The 21,403-nt window shown below is 50.2% G+C and overlaps 1 protein-coding gene across 2 annotated transcripts in view; it reads right to left on the reverse strand.

Annotated features, from left to right (window-relative positions):
- The window catches only part of AMOTL1 (angiomotin like 1), a 72,562-nt gene extending 51,457 nt beyond the window's left edge, over positions 1-21,105 (reverse strand). The window contains exons 1-3 of one of the 2 annotated variants that reach the window (XM_038176479.2): positions 20,966-21,105; positions 8,346-8,481; positions 6,953-7,003 (exon numbers count right to left, since the gene is read on the reverse strand). In XM_038176479.2, coding sequence (XP_038032407.2) covers positions 6,953-7,003; positions 8,346-8,430 — 136 coding nt within the window. In that variant the 5' untranslated portion in view covers positions 8,431-8,481; positions 20,966-21,105. Of the gene's footprint in view, positions 1-6,952; positions 7,004-8,345; positions 8,482-13,826; positions 13,980-20,965 lie in introns of those variants that run through there. The other variant, XM_072032771.1, reaches the window with a different exon arrangement.
- Positions 21,106-21,403: the final 298 nt, after the last annotated feature.

The raw sequence follows: 21,403 nt of genomic DNA on the forward strand, positions 1-21,403 counted from the left end.
GGGGCCTGGGAGGCTGCGGGGGGAGGGGTCGGGGCTGGGAGCTCCCCCCTGGGGTCTGTGGGGTGCGTGTTGGGACGAGGCAGCGTCCCTTAGGCCCTAGGGCAGCCTGGCCACGTCCTAAGGCACCCTGCACATCCCCTATCATCATGCCCAGCTCCTGAGTCCCCATCCCCTAGGGCATCCTCCACATCCCCTACAGCCCCATCCCCTAAGACATCCTCCCCGTTCATAGGGTATCATCCCCATCCCCTAAAATATCCTCCCCATCCCTAGGGCATCCCCCACATCTCCTCAGGACATCCTTCCCATCCCCTAGGGCATCCTCCCCATCTCCTAGGGCCCCACCCCCTAAGACATCCACCCCATCCCCTAAGACATTCTTCCCACTTCTAGGGCATTGTCCCCATCCCCTAGAACACCCCTTCATCCCCTAGGACATCCTCCCCATCCCATAGGGCCTCATCCCCTAGGGCATCCTCTCCATCTCCTACGATATCCTCCCCATCCATAGGATATCATCCCCATCCCCTAGGGGCATCCTCCCCATCCCTTAGAGCCCCATCCCCTAGAGCCCCAACCCCTAAGACATTCTCCCCATCCCTAGGGCATCCTCCCCATCCCCTAGGACACCCCTCCATCACTTAAGGCACTAAGGCATCCTCCCCATCCATAAGACATCTTCCTCATCCCCTAAGACATCCTCCCCATCTCCCCATCCCCTAGAGCCCCATCCCCTGAGACATCCCCCCCCCCCCCCCCCCCCCCCCCCCCCCCCGTCTTCTAAAACATCCTCCCCACCCCCAGGGCATCCTCCAGCTTCACCTCGAAGCCCCGAGCAGGGTGCCACAAACTCAGCCCCTTCCCCTTGCTGCTCACCAGCTGCATCGCCCAGATTCACGCATGCAGGGTGCTTCACGCCGACCCCAGAATTTATGGGGCCAGCTCCGTGGCAGCTGGTACAGCTTGGGTCTGTGCTTGAGCAGAGCAGGGAACTGCAAATCCCTTCTGCTGGCCAAGGGGGAGGCAGGAAAAGCATCGCAGCCTTGCTGCACGTTTACCTTCCTCGGGGAAAAATAAACAGACTTTGGGGAGCAGGCTTGGATGAGAGAGGGATGCTCAGATCCCTCACCTGCTGCGCATGCCCTGAGTACCCCACAGCAGGTAATTTAGGTCCAAATTCAAGCTTTTTGATGACTAAATCCTCTGTGAAATCAAGGGAAACCCTGACAATAGGTAATTAGGCACCCTGATCAATGGATGCACGGGTCTTTAGTACCCCAGTTTTCTGGAGCATGTTTCTAAGTGACTTTTTCAATTCCATTTTGATTCAATAAACCCAGAGCTGGAGATATTTGTGCTGCTGTCCCCCCCAGACCTGGGGCAGGACATCCCAAACCCCAAGTGCCCCAGGAGTGGGTGCTCGTACCATTTCCACCCCCCCACGTGTGCAAAGCACTCAGATTCCCAATGCCACGAGCAAACAAATCATCCTACCGCCTGCCCCGCCGGATGGAAACAGCCCCAACTTTCCTATTTATCAGGTCCCTTCGGGTAAGTGCTGTATCTGGAGGCAGCAGAAAGCGCTCCGCACATCTGTTTTTCCCGTTCTGCCAAAGATCCCTTCATTTTCCCCCACGAGCCTGACCTGGCTGGCTCCTGGCAGGCGCAGCGCTGCTCCCTGGACTCCCTCCAGCATGGGATGAGGTCAGGGCAGCAAGGAAAAAGAAACAGCTGGGTGGCTGCTCGGCACCGGGAACAAACACAGCAGGGCCTGGAGACTTTTTTTCCCTTCCTTCCCTTTTGGTTTACCCAGTGGGATTTCGTTCCTGGCCCTGGGGGAGCCTCCTGCTGCAGGCCGTGCTGCAGGTGCACGGAGCACATGGGGACAGCCACTGCTGTGCTGCTCATCCAGCGCGGCTCCTCGGGCTTGCCACTCGTCCACACGAGCAGTTTGATCCTGATTTCCCTGGGTGGCTTTCGCACCTTGCCCTCCCGCTCTATTTTTCCAACTGGAAAATTTTTTTGGAATTTGGAAATTCCATTTCCAAATGGAAAAATTTCCAAATTTCCCTTTTCAATCACATTTTTTTTCTTTTTTTTTTTTCCCTGCCATTCAGGGAAAATCTAAAAACAGCGAGCAGAAACATTTCCAGAGGAGAAGGGAGGACATGGAAAAGAAGGGAGGGATGAGGGAATGGAAGAGGAGGGAGGAGAGAAGGGAGCAAGCAAGGGGGAGAGACAGAGCAGCCATCTGCACGTGTTCCTCCGCGGGGAAAGCTTCTCCCTCCCTGACCTCACTTTCTCCAAGGCCAGAAATTCCAGCTCAGGCCTTGCCAAGGAGACAATGCAGGGCCGCGGCGCGGGTGTGAAATGTTCTGGTTTCCTCGTTTGCAGAACAAAAGGGACGCAAGAGCCACGGCCTGATTCATATCTGCTGCAGCCCAGCAGCCAGGCCGCGGGAGAGGAGAGGCACAGAAAGGAAAAGGAGAGGAGCCGAGGGCTGCTGGGGGTTGTTACTCATGGTTAAGCACCGCAGGCACACGAAGGACCACCTTGGTTTGTGCTAACCTGGGGCCTTCTCTCTGACATGGCCACAAAGGGGGCGACTGTGGGGAAAATACGAGGCAGAGGACAAACAGGCCGCAGTTTCCTCCAGCACACGGACCCATTCTGCTGCAGTTCCTGATCTCTGGGAACTTCCTGAGCCGGGGGCTGCAGCCACACTGCGGGGTTTGAGAGCCCTTCGCGGCCCTTTCTTCCATGATGTTTTCTCATCACTTTTTGAGCCCATTCATGCTTTTGGCAAGCTGGACATCCTGTGGCAATGAGTCGCACAATGTGATTGTGTGCTGTGTGAAGACAAACTTCCTCTGGGTTGTGCAAGGGCTTTCCTTATTTACTCCCAGGGCATTCATAACTCCCATGTGTCTACTGTATCTTCCTTCAAGCACCTCTTTCCACCTCGGCGAGCTGTGGTTCACCCAGTGTCTGCTTTCATGGAAGCTGCCCTGTCCCTTGGTCACCGTTGCCTCCCTTTCCCTCTGCTTGGAACCACAAAATCACAGAATGGTTTGGGTTGGAAGGGACCTTAAAGCCCATCTAATTCCATCCTCTGCCATGGGCAGGGACACCTCCCACCAGCCCAGGTTGCCCAAAGCCCCATCCAGCATGGCCTTGAGCACCTCCAGGGATGGGGCATCCACAGCTTCTCTGGGCAGCCTGGGACAGGGCCTCACCGCCCTCTAAGTGAAGAATTTCCTCCTAACATCCAACCTAAACCTCCCCTCTTTTACTTTAAAACCATTCTCCCTTGTCCTGTCACTGCACCCCCTCACAAGGAGTCCCTCCCCAGCTTTCCTGTAGCCCCCTTTAGGTAGTGGCAGGCTTCTGTAAGGTCTCCCCGGAGCCTTCTCTTCTCCAGAGAAGCCCAGAAATGGGCTTGCAGCTCAAGGTACTGTTGAGCCATGCCCTGGTTACTCAACAGCGGAGCAGGGAGGGGTTTCCAAAGGTTGGGCATGGCAAGCAGAGCCCCAGTCCTTAAGAGGCAGAGAGAAAGAAGTGTTAGGAAGGGATTTTCCAGCCATTGTTCATTCCATTCTTGGAAACATCGGAATGATCAAGGGCTTTGCAAATGTGCAGGAAAGGAGGATGTGAGTAACAGCCAGCGCAGACTCAGCAAGAACAGAGCTGGTCAGACTAATTTCATCTTCTGTGATGAGGTGATAAACCTTGTAGAATGAGGGGGGAACTGCAGATATCATTTATATGGGCATATATGTAAGGATTTTAGTGCTGCATCATATGGTATCACCCTAAGCAAGAGAAAGAGAGGAACCTGGGCTAGAATTAATACATGAAGAATTAATACATGGCACCATGACTGGTCAAAACCCTTCTCAGCTCTTAGTTACTAATGCCATGAGGCTACACAAAAACCTCTCCTAAATCTGGTACTGATCAGCATTTCCAGGAATGACTCAGAACCCAAGCACAGCTTTTTATGGTTGCAGTTGACATCAGGCTGGGACGGACTGCCAGCAAGCTGGACACAGGACTGGAGTTCAAGGCAGGCTTGACAAGCAGGGAAAAAAGGATGCGGGACGGTGATCTGCAGCTGGGTAGTGCCCGGAAGAGGAGAAACATCAGCTGAAGTGGCAGTTGTGTGTGACCTGCAGATCCTTTGCCAAGCAAGAGCCAGGAGCATGCTCTTGTGAGAAAGGCAGGCCTTGCAAAGAGGGGTTGGCACTGCCCTGGCCCACAGAGGGGCTTGCTCCAGTCCTCCTGGCCTCTGTCAGCCTCAGCCAGAGGGCCTCTTCCAGCTCGGGAAAGATGAGAACCATTTAGAGACAAAGGAGAGCAGGGGAAACCACTACAGGTCTAGAAAAACATCCTGTGGGAGAAGGGATCTGGGTTATTTAATGCTGCCAGTGGAAGGCTGTATTAAAGGAAGAACAACCTTCAAGCACAGAATGCACAAAGCAACGTAAAGAGAAAACGAGTAAACTCTTTGTGCTTGATTTTGGCGGCACAACGCGTCACTGGCTTAAATTACAGACATTTAATTAGATATCAAGAAAACCTGCAGCGTTTGAGGCAGCGTGGTGCTGGAGCAGGCTCCCTGGGAAGGCTGCTGGAAGTTCCCGAGACAGGTTGCTCCACCACGCCTCGGTGGTTTTGTCTGTGAGCCTTGCCCTCGGGCAGAAGGGAGGCATAGCTGACCTCCTGAAGTCCCGCTCAGACCTGCCTTCCTGTGACTTTGGGGATACTGAAGCTTTGTTACCGCACTGACATTTTGTCTCAGGATGTTATTATTGCCATGCTGCTTTCTTCTTTGCTCCTCTACCAGGCGGCTCTTTTCACAAGCACCGACCTGATGCTGCCAAGCTCTTGTTCCACCAGCAGCAAACGTCTGAGGGATGCTCTCCTCCGCTCCCCCTGCACCCCATGGCTGCTCTTACCACCCCGCTGGCCTGGCAGAGGAGCTCGTGCAGCTGTGCATGACTCAGGTCGGGAGGCTGATCCAGCTGAAAATCCACCAGCCAGGAGGGAGGCAAGGAGAGGGCTCGGTTTTCCATTCCTCCTCCTGCTATCTCACACGCTTTTGTCTGCTGCGTCTACCTCAGATGGAGCAATCACGTCTTGTGCTGTGCTTGGAAGGCGGAGTGGAAACGTAAGGTGAGACGAGCACTGCTTTCAATCATCTTTTCCAGACTGAGCGATGTCTGATAGCTCCGGGCAGAGGGAAGTGGTGGCCGAGGAGCTTCTGCTGCCCCTCAGCTGGGAGCAGGGTTGAGCAGAGGCCCTGGGAGATGCTGAGCAGCACAGCAAAGTGCCCCAGTAGGAAGCAGCTCGCTCTGGATGCCACACACTGCTCTGATAACACGGGGGAGATGCCAGGAACCAGGCTTCCCCGTGCTCCATCCCTGATCCTTGCCCCATCCAGAGTCCTGCCCTTTGACCGAAGTCATCAAGAAACCAGGGGAAGTCATCAAGAAACCTAATTTTGCACATCTTAAAGATCTGCTTCTAAACTAAAACCAACCAAGTCTCGTTATGTCAGAGATGGAGCTTGTTTTTGTCACTGTTTGCTCAGACTTGGAGGTTTGGCCAAGGCTCAGGGAAACAGGCACATGTCCCTGTAGGAAGGCACCAGTCAGGGGAAAACTGAAGAGATGCAGAAGATCGAGAAGAAAAGGAGCTGGAGGAAGCTGTGTCAAAGAAAATGTGTTTTAAAGTAACTTCATTCGGTTTAAATCAGCTGGGCAGTGACTGAGGCAGCCTGGGGGAGGTTGCTGGCTTTATTCCCATCCCTGTTAGACACCCGTCTGGCCAAGCGCGTGTCAAAGCAGTCTCTATCCTGACACCAAGTGGAGAGAGCTCACAAGAACTCCTTTAAAACACAATCAAATGTATCAGACTGCCAGTGAGGACAGCTGCTGGCCCAGCCAGCCCTTCTAGAGCCAGCGAGGCATCATGCAGCTCATGGGCATCTCTGGGTTTATAGGATTTTTTTTCAAGATCCTGGGTCTTAACAGCAGTGGTTTACAGAAGAGGTGGATGCAGATGATAAAAATCACCATCTGGGACTCCTGCACTTTTACCATCTTACCCCGAGTTTCTACCAGCTTCTCATGTATTGAGCAGCCCAACACATGCACACCGAGCATCTTTACTGGGGACGAGGAGGGTTTCAAGAGCAGTGGGGAAACGATCACCTGTCAAGGGAAGAGGAGGGCTCCTTCCCATGAGGAAGAAGGGCTGGTGCTCTGCCATTTGGTGATGGGAACCATGGTCCCATGGAATGGGGCTGGCCTAGCACCATCCCCAGCCACCATCATCTGCTCCATCTCTAGCCCTCCCCCACGTCCTCAGGAGGGGCTGGTGCCCCCCTGAGTGCCAGACCTGCAGGGCCAGAGGCTGGGGAACCTCCTGCAGAAGCTCCCCACCCTGCACCTCATCTCCTCACCCTTTCCTCTAATTCATCCTGAGAAATGCATCTTTCTTGATTACTACCATGGGATTAAGGGGAGTGGCTTTCCACACCCCTACTTTTGTCTTCCAGGACTGAAAACGAAACAACAAAACCCAAAGCCAAACAAGCAAACAAAAACTCATCCTGTTGCAAGGCTTCAGAAAGTCACAGAAGTGCCAGCCACGGGTTGGACTTCCAACCCAGCAGCACCCAAGCACTGGGAAGGTGGCAGCTCAGCTCCCAGGGAAGAAATTCTGCACAAATTTCACACAGAAAGGTGCTAAATGCCTCCAGCATCCATCCCTCTGGTGGGCAGCATTCAAAAACAACACACAGAAAAAAAGCACTGGTAGTGATGAATTTAAGCAGTGGGAAACATTCAGCATCTGCCCTGGGTTTAACTCAGTCATCTCCTAATCACTCAGCTGGGTACAGAGGGAAAAAAAAAAAAAGAGGAAAACGTGTTGTATATGGACTTACCCAGCTGATCCCGAGCAAACAGGGCTGGTGCACCTTCAGAAATGTCATTGTCTGAGAGAAGAAGAAGAAATGCTCAGAAAGGTCAGCTCAAGAGGTAGGTGCAGAGAGCTTGGGTGAAAATGCCTGCTTTAAGCTCACCCTGCACATGACGTCCCCCTTGGGGACAGACAGGTGATGGCACGGGCTGCCCAGGGGCTGTGCTATCTCTGACCTTGCAGGTTGTTGAGACCAACAGGATATGGCCCTGAGCAGCCAGGTCAGACCCCCCAGGTCCCCTCCATCACCCTACAAGCCTATGGCACTGCAGCGAGGACAGGGGATGTGAGCTGCACAGCTCAATACGGGCAGGACTGAGAGATGACTGCTTTGGAAATGGTGGAGGTTTATTTATTTTCCAACATTTCATTCAGTAACACAGTGCTGCTGAAGTCCAGAAACTCAATGCAATTTTCAAAAAGAAAAAAAAATGCAGAGTGTTTATTATTATTATTATTATTATTATTATTATTATTATTATTATTATTATTATTATTATTATTATTATTATATTCTATTTCAGGTTTAAAACACTTGCTCAATATCTGTTCCAGACTAAATAAAAAATAATAATAATAATAAAAAAAACCTTTTAGTCTGGAAACTGTGGACTGCTGCTAGGGGTGATGGAGGAGGTGATGCTGTCCTCAGCAAGGGACAGCTGGTGCTGGCGTGGGGTGATGGGGCTGGACATGAGCACACGGGGTTGCATCCGCTGAATGTTTGAATGGGAAATAAAAAGCAAATCCCAGCAGCTGGCTGGAAATTAAGTAGAGATTAATTGATGCAGGAAATTGGTCTGTTGGCTATTTCCCATTGCATCTTCCCCAAGTACTTTCCTGGCAATTTCTGGAGAGTCATGCACTTGGGCTGGGAGGTCTGGTGACATGCTGATTTGGGATGAAACCTTAGGTTTCCAAAATTCAGCACTAATCCCTCCTGTCACTGCTAGGAAAGTGTCCCTGGGGACCCATCCTAAATGTTTCCACACAAATATGATTGAAGAGAGAATAAAATCTTTTACCAGCTCTCTTCCTCACTCCTTAACCATGGTCACTGTGGACAGTTAGGGTGGTGACACTTACCATAAGAGGTGTCCTAACTTACCAAAACTTATTTTTTTATTTTTATTTTTATTTATTTGGCAAAGGGCTATTCGAAGGAATGAAATCAAGCAACAGATCAAGCGTGTTGGTCAATCTGCCAGTGTCTGCAGTTTGGATCAGACCTTTCCCACCTTTACACTGAGCACTACTTGGGCTGGATATAGCCACATAGCACAGTGATGGGCAGCAGCACATCGGGAAGGCTCCCAGCATGGTCACCAGGCAGATTAAAAGCTGCAGTGATGTCCTACCTCCTTTCACACTGGCAAAGGGATGGATCCCAGCACGAGACAACCAGTTGGTTTCATCCAGCTTCCAGTTTTCACCAAGGTCCATCTCTGATGTGCAGCATCAAAGCTCTGCTTGTGATGCCTCCTGCAGCTCTCTCTGGGGAATAACCAGAAGATAACACTGAGTGTTAACACTGGCACCTGCTGAGGAGCTTCTCTCAGCAGAGGAAAATGTCTTGTCAATGTTTCAGGCAGAAAGGAAAAGATTAAAAATTTCACGATTCAAGGGGGAATTATCGGACCACGGGGTTTCTGCCAAGCCTCAACTTATCATATTGACAAGTTTGTTGGCTGGGTCAAAAGGCCAGTGATACTTGGACCTTCTCCAATTTCTGTTAAAGCCAAGAAGTTCCTCAGCCCTCGCAATATTTCTGGGGATGGAGTTTTATTTCTGAACAGGATGATGTACTGCGAGGGCATTAGTCATGGCTGGGGTTCACAGCACAAGAAGACAGCAGCTCACATTTTCCCTCCCAGACCCCTTGGACCTGTGCACCCGTGCACTGGGGACATTTCATCCATCTTCCTTTCCCTAAAGCAGGGTTATAGAATTATAGAATGGTTTGGCTTGGAAACGACTTTAAAGCCCATCTATTTCCACCCCCCTGCCATGGGCAGGGACACCTCCCACCAGACCAGGTTGCCCAAAGCCCCATCCAGCCTGGCCTTGAGCACCTCCAGGGATGGGGCAGCCACAGCTTCTCTGGGCAGCCTGGGCCAGGGCCTCACCACCCTCCTTATATCCGATCTAAATCTATGCTATTGGAGTATAAAACTATTACCCCTTCCCCTGTTGTTAGAGACCCTATTAAAAAGTCTGTCTTTCTTATAAGCCCCTTTTACCATCACAATTTATAGGAATGTGTTGGAATTTGATTCCATCATGGGCCTGAATTCAGGGTGCTCACGGGAGGAGCAGGTAACGATGGAGGGACAGCATCACAACAGCACCATTTCTTTGGGAAACCAGGCACAGAAAGAGAAGGATGGGCCCTGTCTCCATAGCCTAGCACCACATATATGGGCCCTGTCTCCGTGGCCCAGCCCCACTACATGCATGGGCTCCATCTCCATGGCCTAGCACCACATGTACAGGCCCTGTCTCCATGGCCCAGCCCCACCACCACATCTCCTGTACATGAGTGAATCCCGGCCACCACCCCACCACAAGGAGATGCCATGGGAAGATGTGGCAGCCCTACAATGCCATGTCAGCCCAACAAGCCAGCCATGTCCCTGTTGGGGTGAATCATGGCTGCACCAGTGCTTCCCTGGCTGGACAGGCCTGTGGGAGGTCACTGCACCCGCTCCCTTGCCCAACACCTTCATTAAGTGGAATTAAATCCTTGTGCGGGTGTCTTTGCTGAGCAGCACACAGAACAGGTCACTGCTGCGTGCAGTGTGATGGGTTTTTTTGATGTTGCAAATTCACCCGAAGCACAATTACGAGGTACTGAAACTCTCAGAGAGTTTGGGTTGAATATGTAATTAGTTTTAGCTGAAAGAGAAGAGAAAACATTCAGAGAGAAGCTGCAAGACTCCATTTTGACATTTTAATAATGAAATATTTTTTGTTGTTCTTTCAAATGATGTTTTCTGTCTGAGATTGACCTAGTTTGCATTTTCTTTTCTTTTTTTTTTTCTTTTTTTAAGATATGAAAAGCACTGAATAATCCTAACCAGAACATCTCATGCAATGAAAGGAATAAAAAAATGCAAGAGAAGAAAAGAAACATTCTCCTTTAGGGGGTGACCCAAAACAAAAAGTATTTTCTATTTTTCAGTTCAGCAACTGAAATGAAAAACCTATTATTTGCACAGATCCACTACTGAAAGGCATCTCGTAAACGCATACTGCTGGCAATTTATTCTTTCCACCTGCCAAGGGACAGGCTTGCTTGCAAGTTCAGTAAAAGTATGAGAGAGAAAGAACTAAAGGGCAATTTATCAACACTGCAGAGAAGATAAAATGGCTTTTCCATATTCACTTGTTTCTTTAACAGAAGAAAAAAGCCAGCTTCCAGACCCCAGCCCTTTGCCTGCTGTCCATCTCTGTTCAGAGTCACATGGACATGAAACAATTCAGACACAAGCCCTGAGTTCCATCAAAGAGAAAATTAATTGCAAATTTACAACTTCTGACTTTACTGATGCATAAAATCTAGTCAGTACAGGAGAAAGGAAAAGTAGGTTGGCATGGAAAGGGACGGACACGGAGCAGAGCCCACCAGCTGTAAGCAATGTTTGTGCAGAGGACTTGCTAAAATACAAAGGAAAAGAAAGAGGCATCGCTGCTCTGCCTGCTGACTTGTGATTTACACTCTGGCTGCTCAAAGTGTTTGGGCTTATTGCAGTCAATAGCCAGCACGTATTACCTCCATCTTTTAAGAAAAAGACAATCAAATGTCAGATTTCCAGAGTGCCTCCACTCCTGTGCTCGGTCTCCGTTTAGACCAGGAGAAGCTCATGTTACACACCCACAGCTTCCACCAGTCCTCTAAAAACACAAGATGAGCAAAGACACGGCATTCCTGCTATGATACATGATACCTTAATACAATATAAAAAATAATGGAAGGCAGGGTAAGTTAAGACCCCATTTACTTCACAGCCTTCATTATGCTTCAGCTAACACCCACACAGATCACAAAGCACTCTCCCTTTTCATCTTGACCTATAAAGCTCTTCCACACTGCAGAATAAAATAGCATAACACTGGAATACTGATTTCAGCAATATTTTACCACCTCTCTGATCTGTAAGAAATGGCTGGCAGAGGACAAGCCTTGTTCAGGCTCCTCATTGGGAACATTTCTGGTTTAAAACAATCTGCCACACAGCACCTCTGGGCACCCAGCAGCTGCGCTGGGAAATTTTTTTTCAGTATCATGAACAGCAGAGTTCACATTGCCAGACCAGGAGGAATATAAAAGTTAATGACTTGAGACTAACCCAGATAGACAACTGATTACAGTGTCAAACCCTAAACACTCCAGCAAGCAGGGCTGAAGATGGACGACAAGACGAAGCTGGCAGCTCTCACCCAAGCACTGCCCGTGAAACGTGCTTCATCCTCACAGCTCATCAAAACAGCATGTACTGACTGGACATGAGCTGTTGCATGAAGGATCTCCCGTTTCTCAGAGCTACTCTATCTCCTTGCTCACAGTTCAACTCCAGAGCTGTTGAACAGGCTGCAGCTGCAACCACCTACTTGATAGGAGGGGAAAAAACAGTGACATCTTCCAGGAGCCACAGACTGGAGGTGGTTTCCATGGTCAAGCTAAGTATTTCTGGTCCTTCTTTCTTCCACAAGGAGTATCAAGCTGATACTGCCTTGGCCCCTATGGGGGGCCGTATCACAGAATCCCAGAATGGTTGAGGTTAGAAAAGACCTCTGGGTCCATCTGCTCAAGCAGGGACAGCCAGAGCAGGCTGCCCAGCACCATGTCCAGGTGGATTTGAAGATCCCAAGGAGGAGACTCCACAACCTCTCTGGGCAGTCTGTGCCAGGGCTCCATCACCCACCCAGTACAGAAGTGGTGCCCAGTGGTCAGAGGGAGCCTCCTGTGCTCCAGTTTGTGCCCATGGCCTCCTGTCCTGGCACTGGGCACCACTGACAAGAGCCTGGCCCCATCCTCTGTGTTCCCTCCCTTCAGGTGTTTACAGACACTGCTGAGATCCCCCTGAGCCTCCTCTTCTCCATCCTGAGCAGCCCCAGCTCTCTCAGCCTCTCCTCAAAGCAGAGGTGCTCCAGGCCCTTCATCATCTTCATGGACCATGGCAAGGGCCAAGCCAAAGCAACTTGGGAGAGTGGAACATGGGAGAGAAATCTCAATTTCTGCTCATGTTGCAACCCCCCCAGCAGGGGCTGGACATTTCTAGTGCACTTTTCCAGCAAGAAAGAGCACCAATCCTAGCCTTGCAGTATGTAGGATTTGGGATGGACATTGGCCATGGCAAGGGGATGAGGTGGGCAGCCAAGGCAGGACTGAGGCGAGCAGCAGGGGCTGAAGAAAGGCACTCGGTCTGGCTGGAGAAGAGGGAGAGAGCTTGGGCAGGTTGCTGCATTTCACCTCCCACTGCACCACCTTACTGCCCTGAACACTCTCCTTTAAGTAGTCCAAAAGGTGACTAATGAGCTGTTTGTTAATGCCATCATTCAAAAAGCTCTATTTGTAGCTGGTCTTAATGAGTTTTTTTTTTAAAGTGGTGTGTTTCAGCCAACTGGCACAGAGCGTGATCGCAAGTTAATTACATGACCTCATGGTAGTTATCTCAAACTAATACATCATTAATCTGATCTTACGACAGCTACAGGAGAACCCCAGAGCCAAGAAGCACTTGCAGGCTCCCCAGTCCCCAGGACAGAAGCCCTTTTCATTAAAGCTGAGGGTTTACATACAGCAGACACGTCAGGACAAGCTCCTCCACAAGTTGTATCGCTCCCCTTGCCTCAACAAAAGAAAGAAATGAAAAGGAAAAAAAAAAAAAAAAAAGAAGAAGAAGACGAAAACAAAACCACCAGAAGCCATGAAACACATCTCCTCCAAAAGAATCCTTTCCCAAAAGAGCAACCACCATGGAAGCAAGCAGGTGGGCTCCCAGCATCACAAGGGGACATTGGGTTGTCTCTGGTGCATGATGCTCTTGGAGGACCTGGCCCAGGTTGGTATCAGAGGAGGTATTCACAGGTCTCAAGTCACCTGCACTGATGGGGACAGAAGCTCAAAGATCTGCTATGTCCCTTTGGGTATGGAGTAAATGTGGAAAACAAATCAGTAACTACACGGCTATTTACATGCCATGATTTCAATGGAATAGCCCATCCCTATCTGGGTACACGCATCTACATAGATATTCGGTAACAATAGCTTGCAAAGCTTTAAAGATCTTGTCTTTAAGGTCAGCCAAGCTCTTACTCCCCCTCCTGAGCAAGGACCCCCCAGGAATGGCCCCAAAGAACCCATGGGGATGCCCGCAGCCTCTCCCAGCACTGACTGCCCCTTCAGTAAAACCCATCTGGGGTTCTGGTCAACCCAGGTTTTGGGTGGTTTTAAGGTCCTCCGAGTTACTGCAGGGAATAATAACATTTCTTTTACTTTTCTGTTTTCTTCCAAATTCAGCAGATTAAACTGTAGTGCAGTGATTCAGATGTTAAACCACTTAACTCAAAGACAGTGTCTCCTTTTGTGTCTTCCACAGACCTGCCTGTGCTAAAACAATGCTACCAAGCACCACCACACCTTATTTTTTGCCACTTATCTTCACCGGGGATTAGCTGCCAGGTTGTTTTACCTGTAACAATCACTTATCTAGTTAAGAGATGATAATTTCTCCATGCTGTTTGTTTTTTTTGCATCCAGATTTCACCTACCTGCTCCAGTCTCAGTTTGTGCACGATCTCTCAAGAAACAGTAAAATGCAAATGGTAAATCTTACCTCGCAAAATGTCCGTGATTTCTCCAGCAACAAAAAGAGCCCGTGCCTCGGTGCTGCAAGACTAAGCTTTCTTTCTCAGGGAGGTGTTTGTCCTTCGTTAGGAAAGGGCTCCACAAAAACTATGCAGCCATTGCCTGGACTTGCTTCGGGTTGTGTGGGTAAGTCACGGGAATTCAGCTGCTCTTGTGTGTTCAAAGAGCTTCAAAATACTCTAACCCACCTATCGGCATTATGGTTCCCGCAACTATGTGAAGTATGCATTTGTCTTCCTGAGTCATGTAATTATCTTGGGGAAAGTAAAGCCACGGAAGTGCAACGGAGGGGAAAAACACGGACTGGCCACTTGAATTCCTCGAAGGTCAGCAGCGACCCAGCAAGAAGATCACCTCCAAAAGGTGACAATGGCATGAAGGAGACTTTGCTCATTCCTATGCAACAAACATGGATCTAACAGAGGTGTGGGGCTGTTTGCTTCCACGCCTGCCTTTCCCCATACTAGAGGTGCCAAGGAGAAGCAGCAGCACCTTCTTGAAAGCAGACAGGGTGCTAGGGGAGCTGGCGTGAAGCTTGGTGGATTGCACAGGTTACAGCATGGCCTCTGGCCAAGGGGAAATGTAGTGGGATGATTCCCGGATGACTGATGGGGAATGGAGACTGAGTCATCAGTGATATGAACTGAAAAAATGATCTGAGACATCGGTGTCTGGGCTAGTTCCATCTTGATATGGGTGGTGGGTGGCTTCCTGCATTTTCTGTTGAGTCAAAAGCACCTGGGGAAAGGTGACAGCAGCAAAGGAATTTGTGCTATGATCAAATGCCACCTCAGGCAGTCCCAGAAGAGGAATAGATACCATGAGAGAACAAGGTACCACAGAGGTGAGCTTCCCAGAAAAGGCCCTTGTGCCAAGCATGAGAAAATGGTGAGCAAAGAGTGAAGGGGTCCTTGATTACACCATCTTTTTGCAGGGAAGAATATGGGCTTACCATGGAGCACATAGCTCCAGCAGATGCTGACACATGGCAACAATGAAGCAAATCTGCAATTTTTCCCAGATGTTTAGTAATGAAGACATCTCAGCAGTGAAGCTCCAGATCACTCCAATTCACTCAGGAAAACAGCCAGCTCTCTTGAGCAAGCCCACGTACCTGAGACAGTTGTGGATAGATCTTAGGTTTTGGTCCATCTCCCAGAAGACCAAGCCCATCCATCATTTTCTTTGGCAGTGTATGGAGGTGATTTCAAAGTTATGAACTCAGCCATGAGGCACTTCCAGCCACCAGGTTAAACAGAAAATCTCAGACTTGGGAAGCCAACAGCTCCCTCTCCTACGGTGCTCCAAGCACCCATGTGGGGTGAAGACATAGAGAAATGTGCTGCACAGGCTCTGAGCCTTTGTGAGTCAAGAGCCCTGGTGCTGGGATATCCTGAGGATGTCCAGGCTCACCCATACAGTGCTGAAGCTCCCCCACTGATCCCCAGGGTGCTGGTGACCCAGAACCTGCGCTGAGGATGGGGAAGCCCCAATGTGCTGACTCTGTACTGGGAGACACTGGGAGAAACCTCACTGCTTGGGCACAAGCGAGCCATCAGAAGCTCAGTATTCACAGCAGAAGTTTTGGATTATGCTTGTTTTTTGTTTTTTGTTTTTTGTTTTTGTTTTTTTTTTTTAAAAAAAAAAAAAAAAGAAAAAAAAAGAATTGAAATCCTACATAGCAGACTTGTAATTACAGAGGCACAGTGAGTCACTAGTTCTCCTGTAGGTTTACAGCAGGCTGCACCAATCTGCCTTGCAGGCAAACGAAGCAAGCACCCGCAGCCCAAATCCAGCTCTTCCTGGTGGGAAGGGGAGAGGTGTTGAGGAGCTGTCCCTGCACGGCATTGTGCCTGCAGAGCTGGGATTGCCCACGAAGGAGCGGCTCTGCCCTCCTCCCAGCCCATGTTGGAGAACGGATTCACTCTGGGTGTCACCAGCCTTTATGCTCCTTCTCCAGCCTCTTCTCCTGAGCCTTGGCTGAGTTAATCCATTCGGCATCAACAATGCTGAGGTCCCCACCTCATGCCTCCGCCTGCCCTCGGTCTGTAAGTATTCCCTGCACAGACAGAGGTGTGTGAGGTACCCTTTGTGTATTAATTAATGAGGTCTCCTTCTCAAGACTTCTGCCTCTTAATCACAAATAACTCCCTGGTGAAGCACAAGAGCAGACTGAGGAAGCTCCTCTACCCCAAAACCTAAAGTGAACCCTTCGACGTAACTGCAGTGTGTCTCAGGCGGGGTCTCTGCTGTCAGATGGGAAGTGCTAGAGCTTTTTGTTTAAGTTGCATTGTTTTTCAGAGAACTGAGTTAGAAGTAAACCTGTAACAGCGCTGCCTCCAGAGGAAGCTTCTTTGGGGGATGTCACTGTGCTAAAAATAAAAATAATAAAATACTATAAAAAAATCCAGAGCTCTGCATGGAGAAATAAAAAGGGAATCCAAACAGCATGACTCTGAGTGGTTTCTCTGGGATCTGAAAGGAGCCAGAAATGGGTTATTAAAGCGGTGATGCTTTGGTGACTCTGGGAGGAATTGTGTCAAAAACAGACCCCTGCTTGCTGGTCCATGTGAAGGGTGCTTGTCCTTCCACCCTCACCTGGCTGCATACACAGGGTGTGTGACCCTGCACCTGGTCTGGCTCCTAATCCATCCTCCTATATTCAAGGTTCACCCAGCTCCCTCCGGCTCCTCCTGCGCAGCTCTGACCTTCCCCGGTGCCACGTTTCACCAGCCCAGGACACGCCAGTGCTTGCAGCCGCCGTGCCTCTCCCCGGGGCCTCCCAGAGCCCCAGCTCCTTCTGCCAAACACGCCCAGCACCGCGCCGCTCCCCAGGCTCCTCCGCATGGTGCTGGTGCCTGAGAGGTGCCGGTGCTGGGGGCTCTCCTCACCCTGCACACGGTGCGAGCCCCTGCCTGGAGAAATGTCTGACAGAGGCACAAGTGACTGCTGGTTGATGGTCTCGCATGGGTCACGCGTGGGTTTAGGTATTTAACCCCACGGGTATTTGAAGGGCAGAGCGAGTGGGACCTCATCACGGCAGTGAAAGGCAGGCTTGCTCGTGTCCACCGTGCAAAAGGGAGTGTGAAAGCCCCCGCTGTGATGATGTGGAGAAGAGAGACAAAGCTCCCTTCTCTTTTCGCTAAGAGAAATGCATGTTGCTGATGCATGTGGGTATGATCTCTGCCCCCTGCGAGGAGAGAAGGAAAAACAGAAACAGTCCATTGTGGCACAGCGACTTCATGTCTTGCTGTTGGGGCCAAAGAAACGCAGCCACCAGCCACTCCTGGGGAGCAGTCTTCATTTCAGCCACAACTTCATTCAGCCTGGCACCATCACCAGTGTCCCAGCACAAAAGGACTTTCATGGTTCCACCTGAAGGCCCAAAAGAAGACCTCGTGCCATGCCTGGGGTATTTGAGCAGCCGGGCTCAGGGAGCAAGGACCTGGGCAGAGGCTACACAAGAAGGTCTGTGTGGGTATTGTGTGGGGAAAGGCTGTCATATTTGTCCTCCAACCCTTCCACAGGCATCATGTATTCGTGCACAAGGACATCGAGGCCCTGGAGTGTGTCCAGAGCATGTCCAGGGCTACGAAGCTGGTGAAGGGCCTGGAGCACAAGGCCTGTGAGGAGCTGAGGGAACTGGTGGGGTTTGGTCTGGGGAAGAGGAGGCTCAGGGCAGACCTCATTGCTGTCTGCAACTGTCTGAAAGGAAGCCGTGGGGAGCTGGGGGTCGGCCTCTTCTCACAGGTAACCAGTGATAGGACCAGAGGGAATGGCCTCAAGTTGTGCCAGGGGAGGTTCAGGTTGGAAATGAGGAGACATTTCTGCTCAGAAAGAGCAGTCAGGCATTGGGACGGGTTGCCCAGGAAGGTGGTGGAGTCACCGTCCCTGGGGGTGTTCAAGGAGAGTTTGGACGTGGTGCTTGGGGACACGGTTCACTGGGTGACACTGGTGGTAGGGTGAAGGTTGGACCAGATGATCTTGGAGGGCTTTTCCAACCTATAATTTTATGATACAGGGCAAATGGTCTGGCTTGGCACTCTTTGGAGATGAGGAGGGCACACCTGAGAGCCCCACCACTACTGACAAGGGGCTGGCCACGTGTCTCAGATGCGGCCTGGTGGGGGTGAGCCCCTGTCACTGAGCCCAGGCCTCACTCTCTTCGGTTCTCAAGAAGTGGATGCCTTGGCTTTGGTTCACATCAGAACAAAACCAAACACTGAAGTTTCTAAATACCTCATAAAAGAGAAATGCCATTTTCCAGCCAGCTCCACTTGCTGCTTAAGAAAACAAAGCTATCTTCACCAGAAAAGCATCTGCATGGCACTGATATTTTTTCCAGCTAAAATGCGAAGCATACCAGCTCCATTTCTCCTTTCTCATTTCAAAGGGTTGACTGCCCTTTAGACTTGCACTTCATGGCAATCAGGGGCTGTTGATTTGAGCACGTTATTTAAACCCTCAGCAGGGAACCAAAGTAACAATTATCCCTCCCATGGTCTGGTGATTCACAGGAGACCGACAAGCACGGCGATGCTGTGTAACCGCTATGAGCTATCGGTGAGGAATGACCATAAAGTCTACTCAGGTTCATTAAGGGAGGGCAGTGTCTAGCAGGACGTGTCCAGATGTATCGTTGAAACTGAGGAGCTGGGTGATTTAATCGTTCCATGAGGTAATACGCAGCTGATTATTACTTGTGTGCATTACGGAAAAAATTAACAGTAATCCAACATCAGTGGGTAACAACTCCTCTAATGGAAACTGCTCCAGGTGTAGGGCAGGGATGGAGCAGCTCCAGGTCAATGACTTGACCAGACCCCAGGCACAACAAAGTGAGTGTATGGGGCTTAGCTTTATCTTTTTACTCTATGATACACAGCAATTCACCTGCACTTCATAATAGCTAAAAAGACACCTGCTTTAACACTAGAAAGGCTGGAAAAAAAAAAGCCAATAATCTAAACAATTTTCCTGTGGCTTTACCAGGCTGCTCACTGCAGCAGTCAGTCCTACCCACTTTGGTCCCTGTAGTTCTCTCTTTCAAGCCTGTTTCTGTTCTTGCTGTGACCCCCGCACTGGAAGCACATCTGAGCAAATTGGAGGCACCTTCTAGGGCATGGAGCAATCTGATGACTCTTCCCAAAACGATGGTGCAACAGAGGCTGCCTTTCCCTTTCTCTCCTTCCAGTAACCGCTTAGCCCAAGCTCCCCATCACTACAGCTGGAAGAAACCTGCTGGTGCTCCTTGGTTCCCCACATCTCAGTCCTGTCTCTCCTCACCGAGCAGGCAGGGTCCCTGCACACCCACCTTCTGCTCTATTCTGGGGACAGTGAACCCTACTGGATGTGCATCTCGGGTTATCCTAAAAGCCAGTTAGGCTTTTCTCTGGGATTTTTTTCCAGAAGGACACATCATTACATACACGCCCTGCATGAACTGAAGGAGACATCTACCTCCATGAGCAAACTCTTACAGACCATTCTTGACCATCTGTGGCTTGGGCTGCATCACTGGAGTTTCCACTCTGTTTTATTTTTATTTTTTCCAGACACACAGACCACCTCACATTTCCAAGGGGCCAGGAGCGGTCAGGACACATGGAAGCCCCAGGGCTGCTCCCTTTCCTTGGAAGAGCCGTGCCCACCTGATGTATGCACACAAGCAGGTCAGCAGCAGCTCCTGCAGCACCCATTGCCCACAGCAGACAGAAATGCCTTGATAAAGCATATTTTCCCCTGGAAAATATGGATTCATCCTTCTTTTTTTCACCGTCTTTTTGGGAACATACCACTTTCAACAAAACCCCTGCCAGGAAAAGTTTCTCAGGCTGGAATTTTTAGTCGATGTGTGGAAAAGCCACCTGGGAGCTGCCAGCAGCTAGCGGACCTCAGATGGCCTGTTTCAAATAAACATCCCCGATCCAAGCTTCCCACATCATTAACCCCTTGGTTATTATCTTGGGCTCTGTGTCTTGTTCCAACAATATCAATAAATCAGAAAATATAAAGATGAGGCTTAGTCCTCCTGCAAAGTAGGAAAAAAAATAAATAAATAAGACCGAAGAAACATTTCTCCCCAGCCACAGCTCAGGCTGTTTGCTTTCCAGGCAATGGTCTCCATGTTTTTCCCATGATCTCTGCATGCCCCAAGCTGAGATCCCACCATCCACACCGTGACTGCGCTCCAGGAGACGTGAAGGGCTACAAGCTACAGCAGGAATTTAACAACCCGAAGCCAAACCAAAATGCAGAGGTGATGTTTGTCCTGTGCTGCCTTGGCTCAAGCCTTCTGCCCACCCACATCCCGTCCTGCCTTCATGCATCCCCATGCAGTAAAATGCCACATGTGGCTGTGACCGACCTTTCCCTGATAGCACCAAAAAAATCCATTCCCACAAATGGCAAATCTCTTCCAAATACCTTCAAGTCAAAACTCCCATCCCTCACAGCTTGTTGTGGTTCCCACTTCCTCTGAACTGATGGGGAAAGCCCTTTACACCGGGGTCTGTCTTCTGGTAAACATCTGTCCAGCTGCAAGCTCCCTCAAAAGAGCAGGATGAATGGACAGAGAGCTGATGAGAGGAGACATGCCACTAGGGTCAGTAAATTCCCAAACCAGACCCTTTTTCCTAGAAAAACCTTTCTGGGTGACAGCTCATGTGGCAACTCACGGAGTTTGGTGGGAGCGTGTCCTCCATGCCTCAACCATCCCGTATGCTGCCTCCCGGGGGCAGGAAAGGAAGGAGGGAGCAGGTGGGAGGCTGACCGAGGTGGCTGGACTCTTTAAAATACTTTTTGTGAGATGAGCCATTTGTTTCCCTTGTTCTCCTTACAGGCACCCAAAGTGAAAAGCCATCTCCATCCCCATCCAATGTTTTCTTCTGAATGGAGCGTTTCTCTTCTTCCCTGTGTAGTTTTAATGACAACCCCCCCCCCCCAAAAAAAAAAAAAAAAAAAAAAATCAATATACATTTAAATCCAGACCAAAGTGGGTTTTCTTCCCCCTGCCAATGTGTCAGTTCGGAAGCCAAAGCAAACACAGCTGCCCTCGCATCCAGGCACTGCTGGAGCAATAAATAACAGTGCTGCCCCCCAGCCTACCTCGAGAGGTCCCTCCTTGTCCCACTGGCCGCCTCCAGCTCTCCTGCTGCGAGTTTGCCCCGGGTTGTATTATGGGAATGGGCACCAGGAGGCATGGCCTGGGTTGGGATTCAGCCCTCCGTGTCCAGGGAGTTATTCCTGGCTCCCGGCGGGGTGTGTGGGGGCAGAGCTCAGTGCAGGGAGCTAACACGAGCCTTTGACATCAGCAGTTAAATTTAGGATTAACACAGTCCTAAAATGGTCCAGAGGGAAGCTGGCAGGAGAGACGCAGCTCCCTGCCACCACCTCCAACCTGATACACAAGACAAGTGTGCCTGTATCAGCTGCATTGCTACACTGCTCTCACCTTCAGGAGGAGCAGCTTCCAGCCCCTGGCCTCCTGAATCCATCGCATCCCCAGATGAAGCCCTGAAGATGGCTTGTACAGTGTATGGTCTC

Source organism: Anas platyrhynchos, chromosome 1 (genome assembly GCF_047663525.1).
Source record: "Anas platyrhynchos isolate ZD024472 breed Pekin duck chromosome 1, IASCAAS_PekinDuck_T2T, whole genome shotgun sequence".
NCBI classification, from domain to species: Eukaryota; Metazoa; Chordata; class Aves; order Anseriformes; family Anatidae; genus Anas; species Anas platyrhynchos.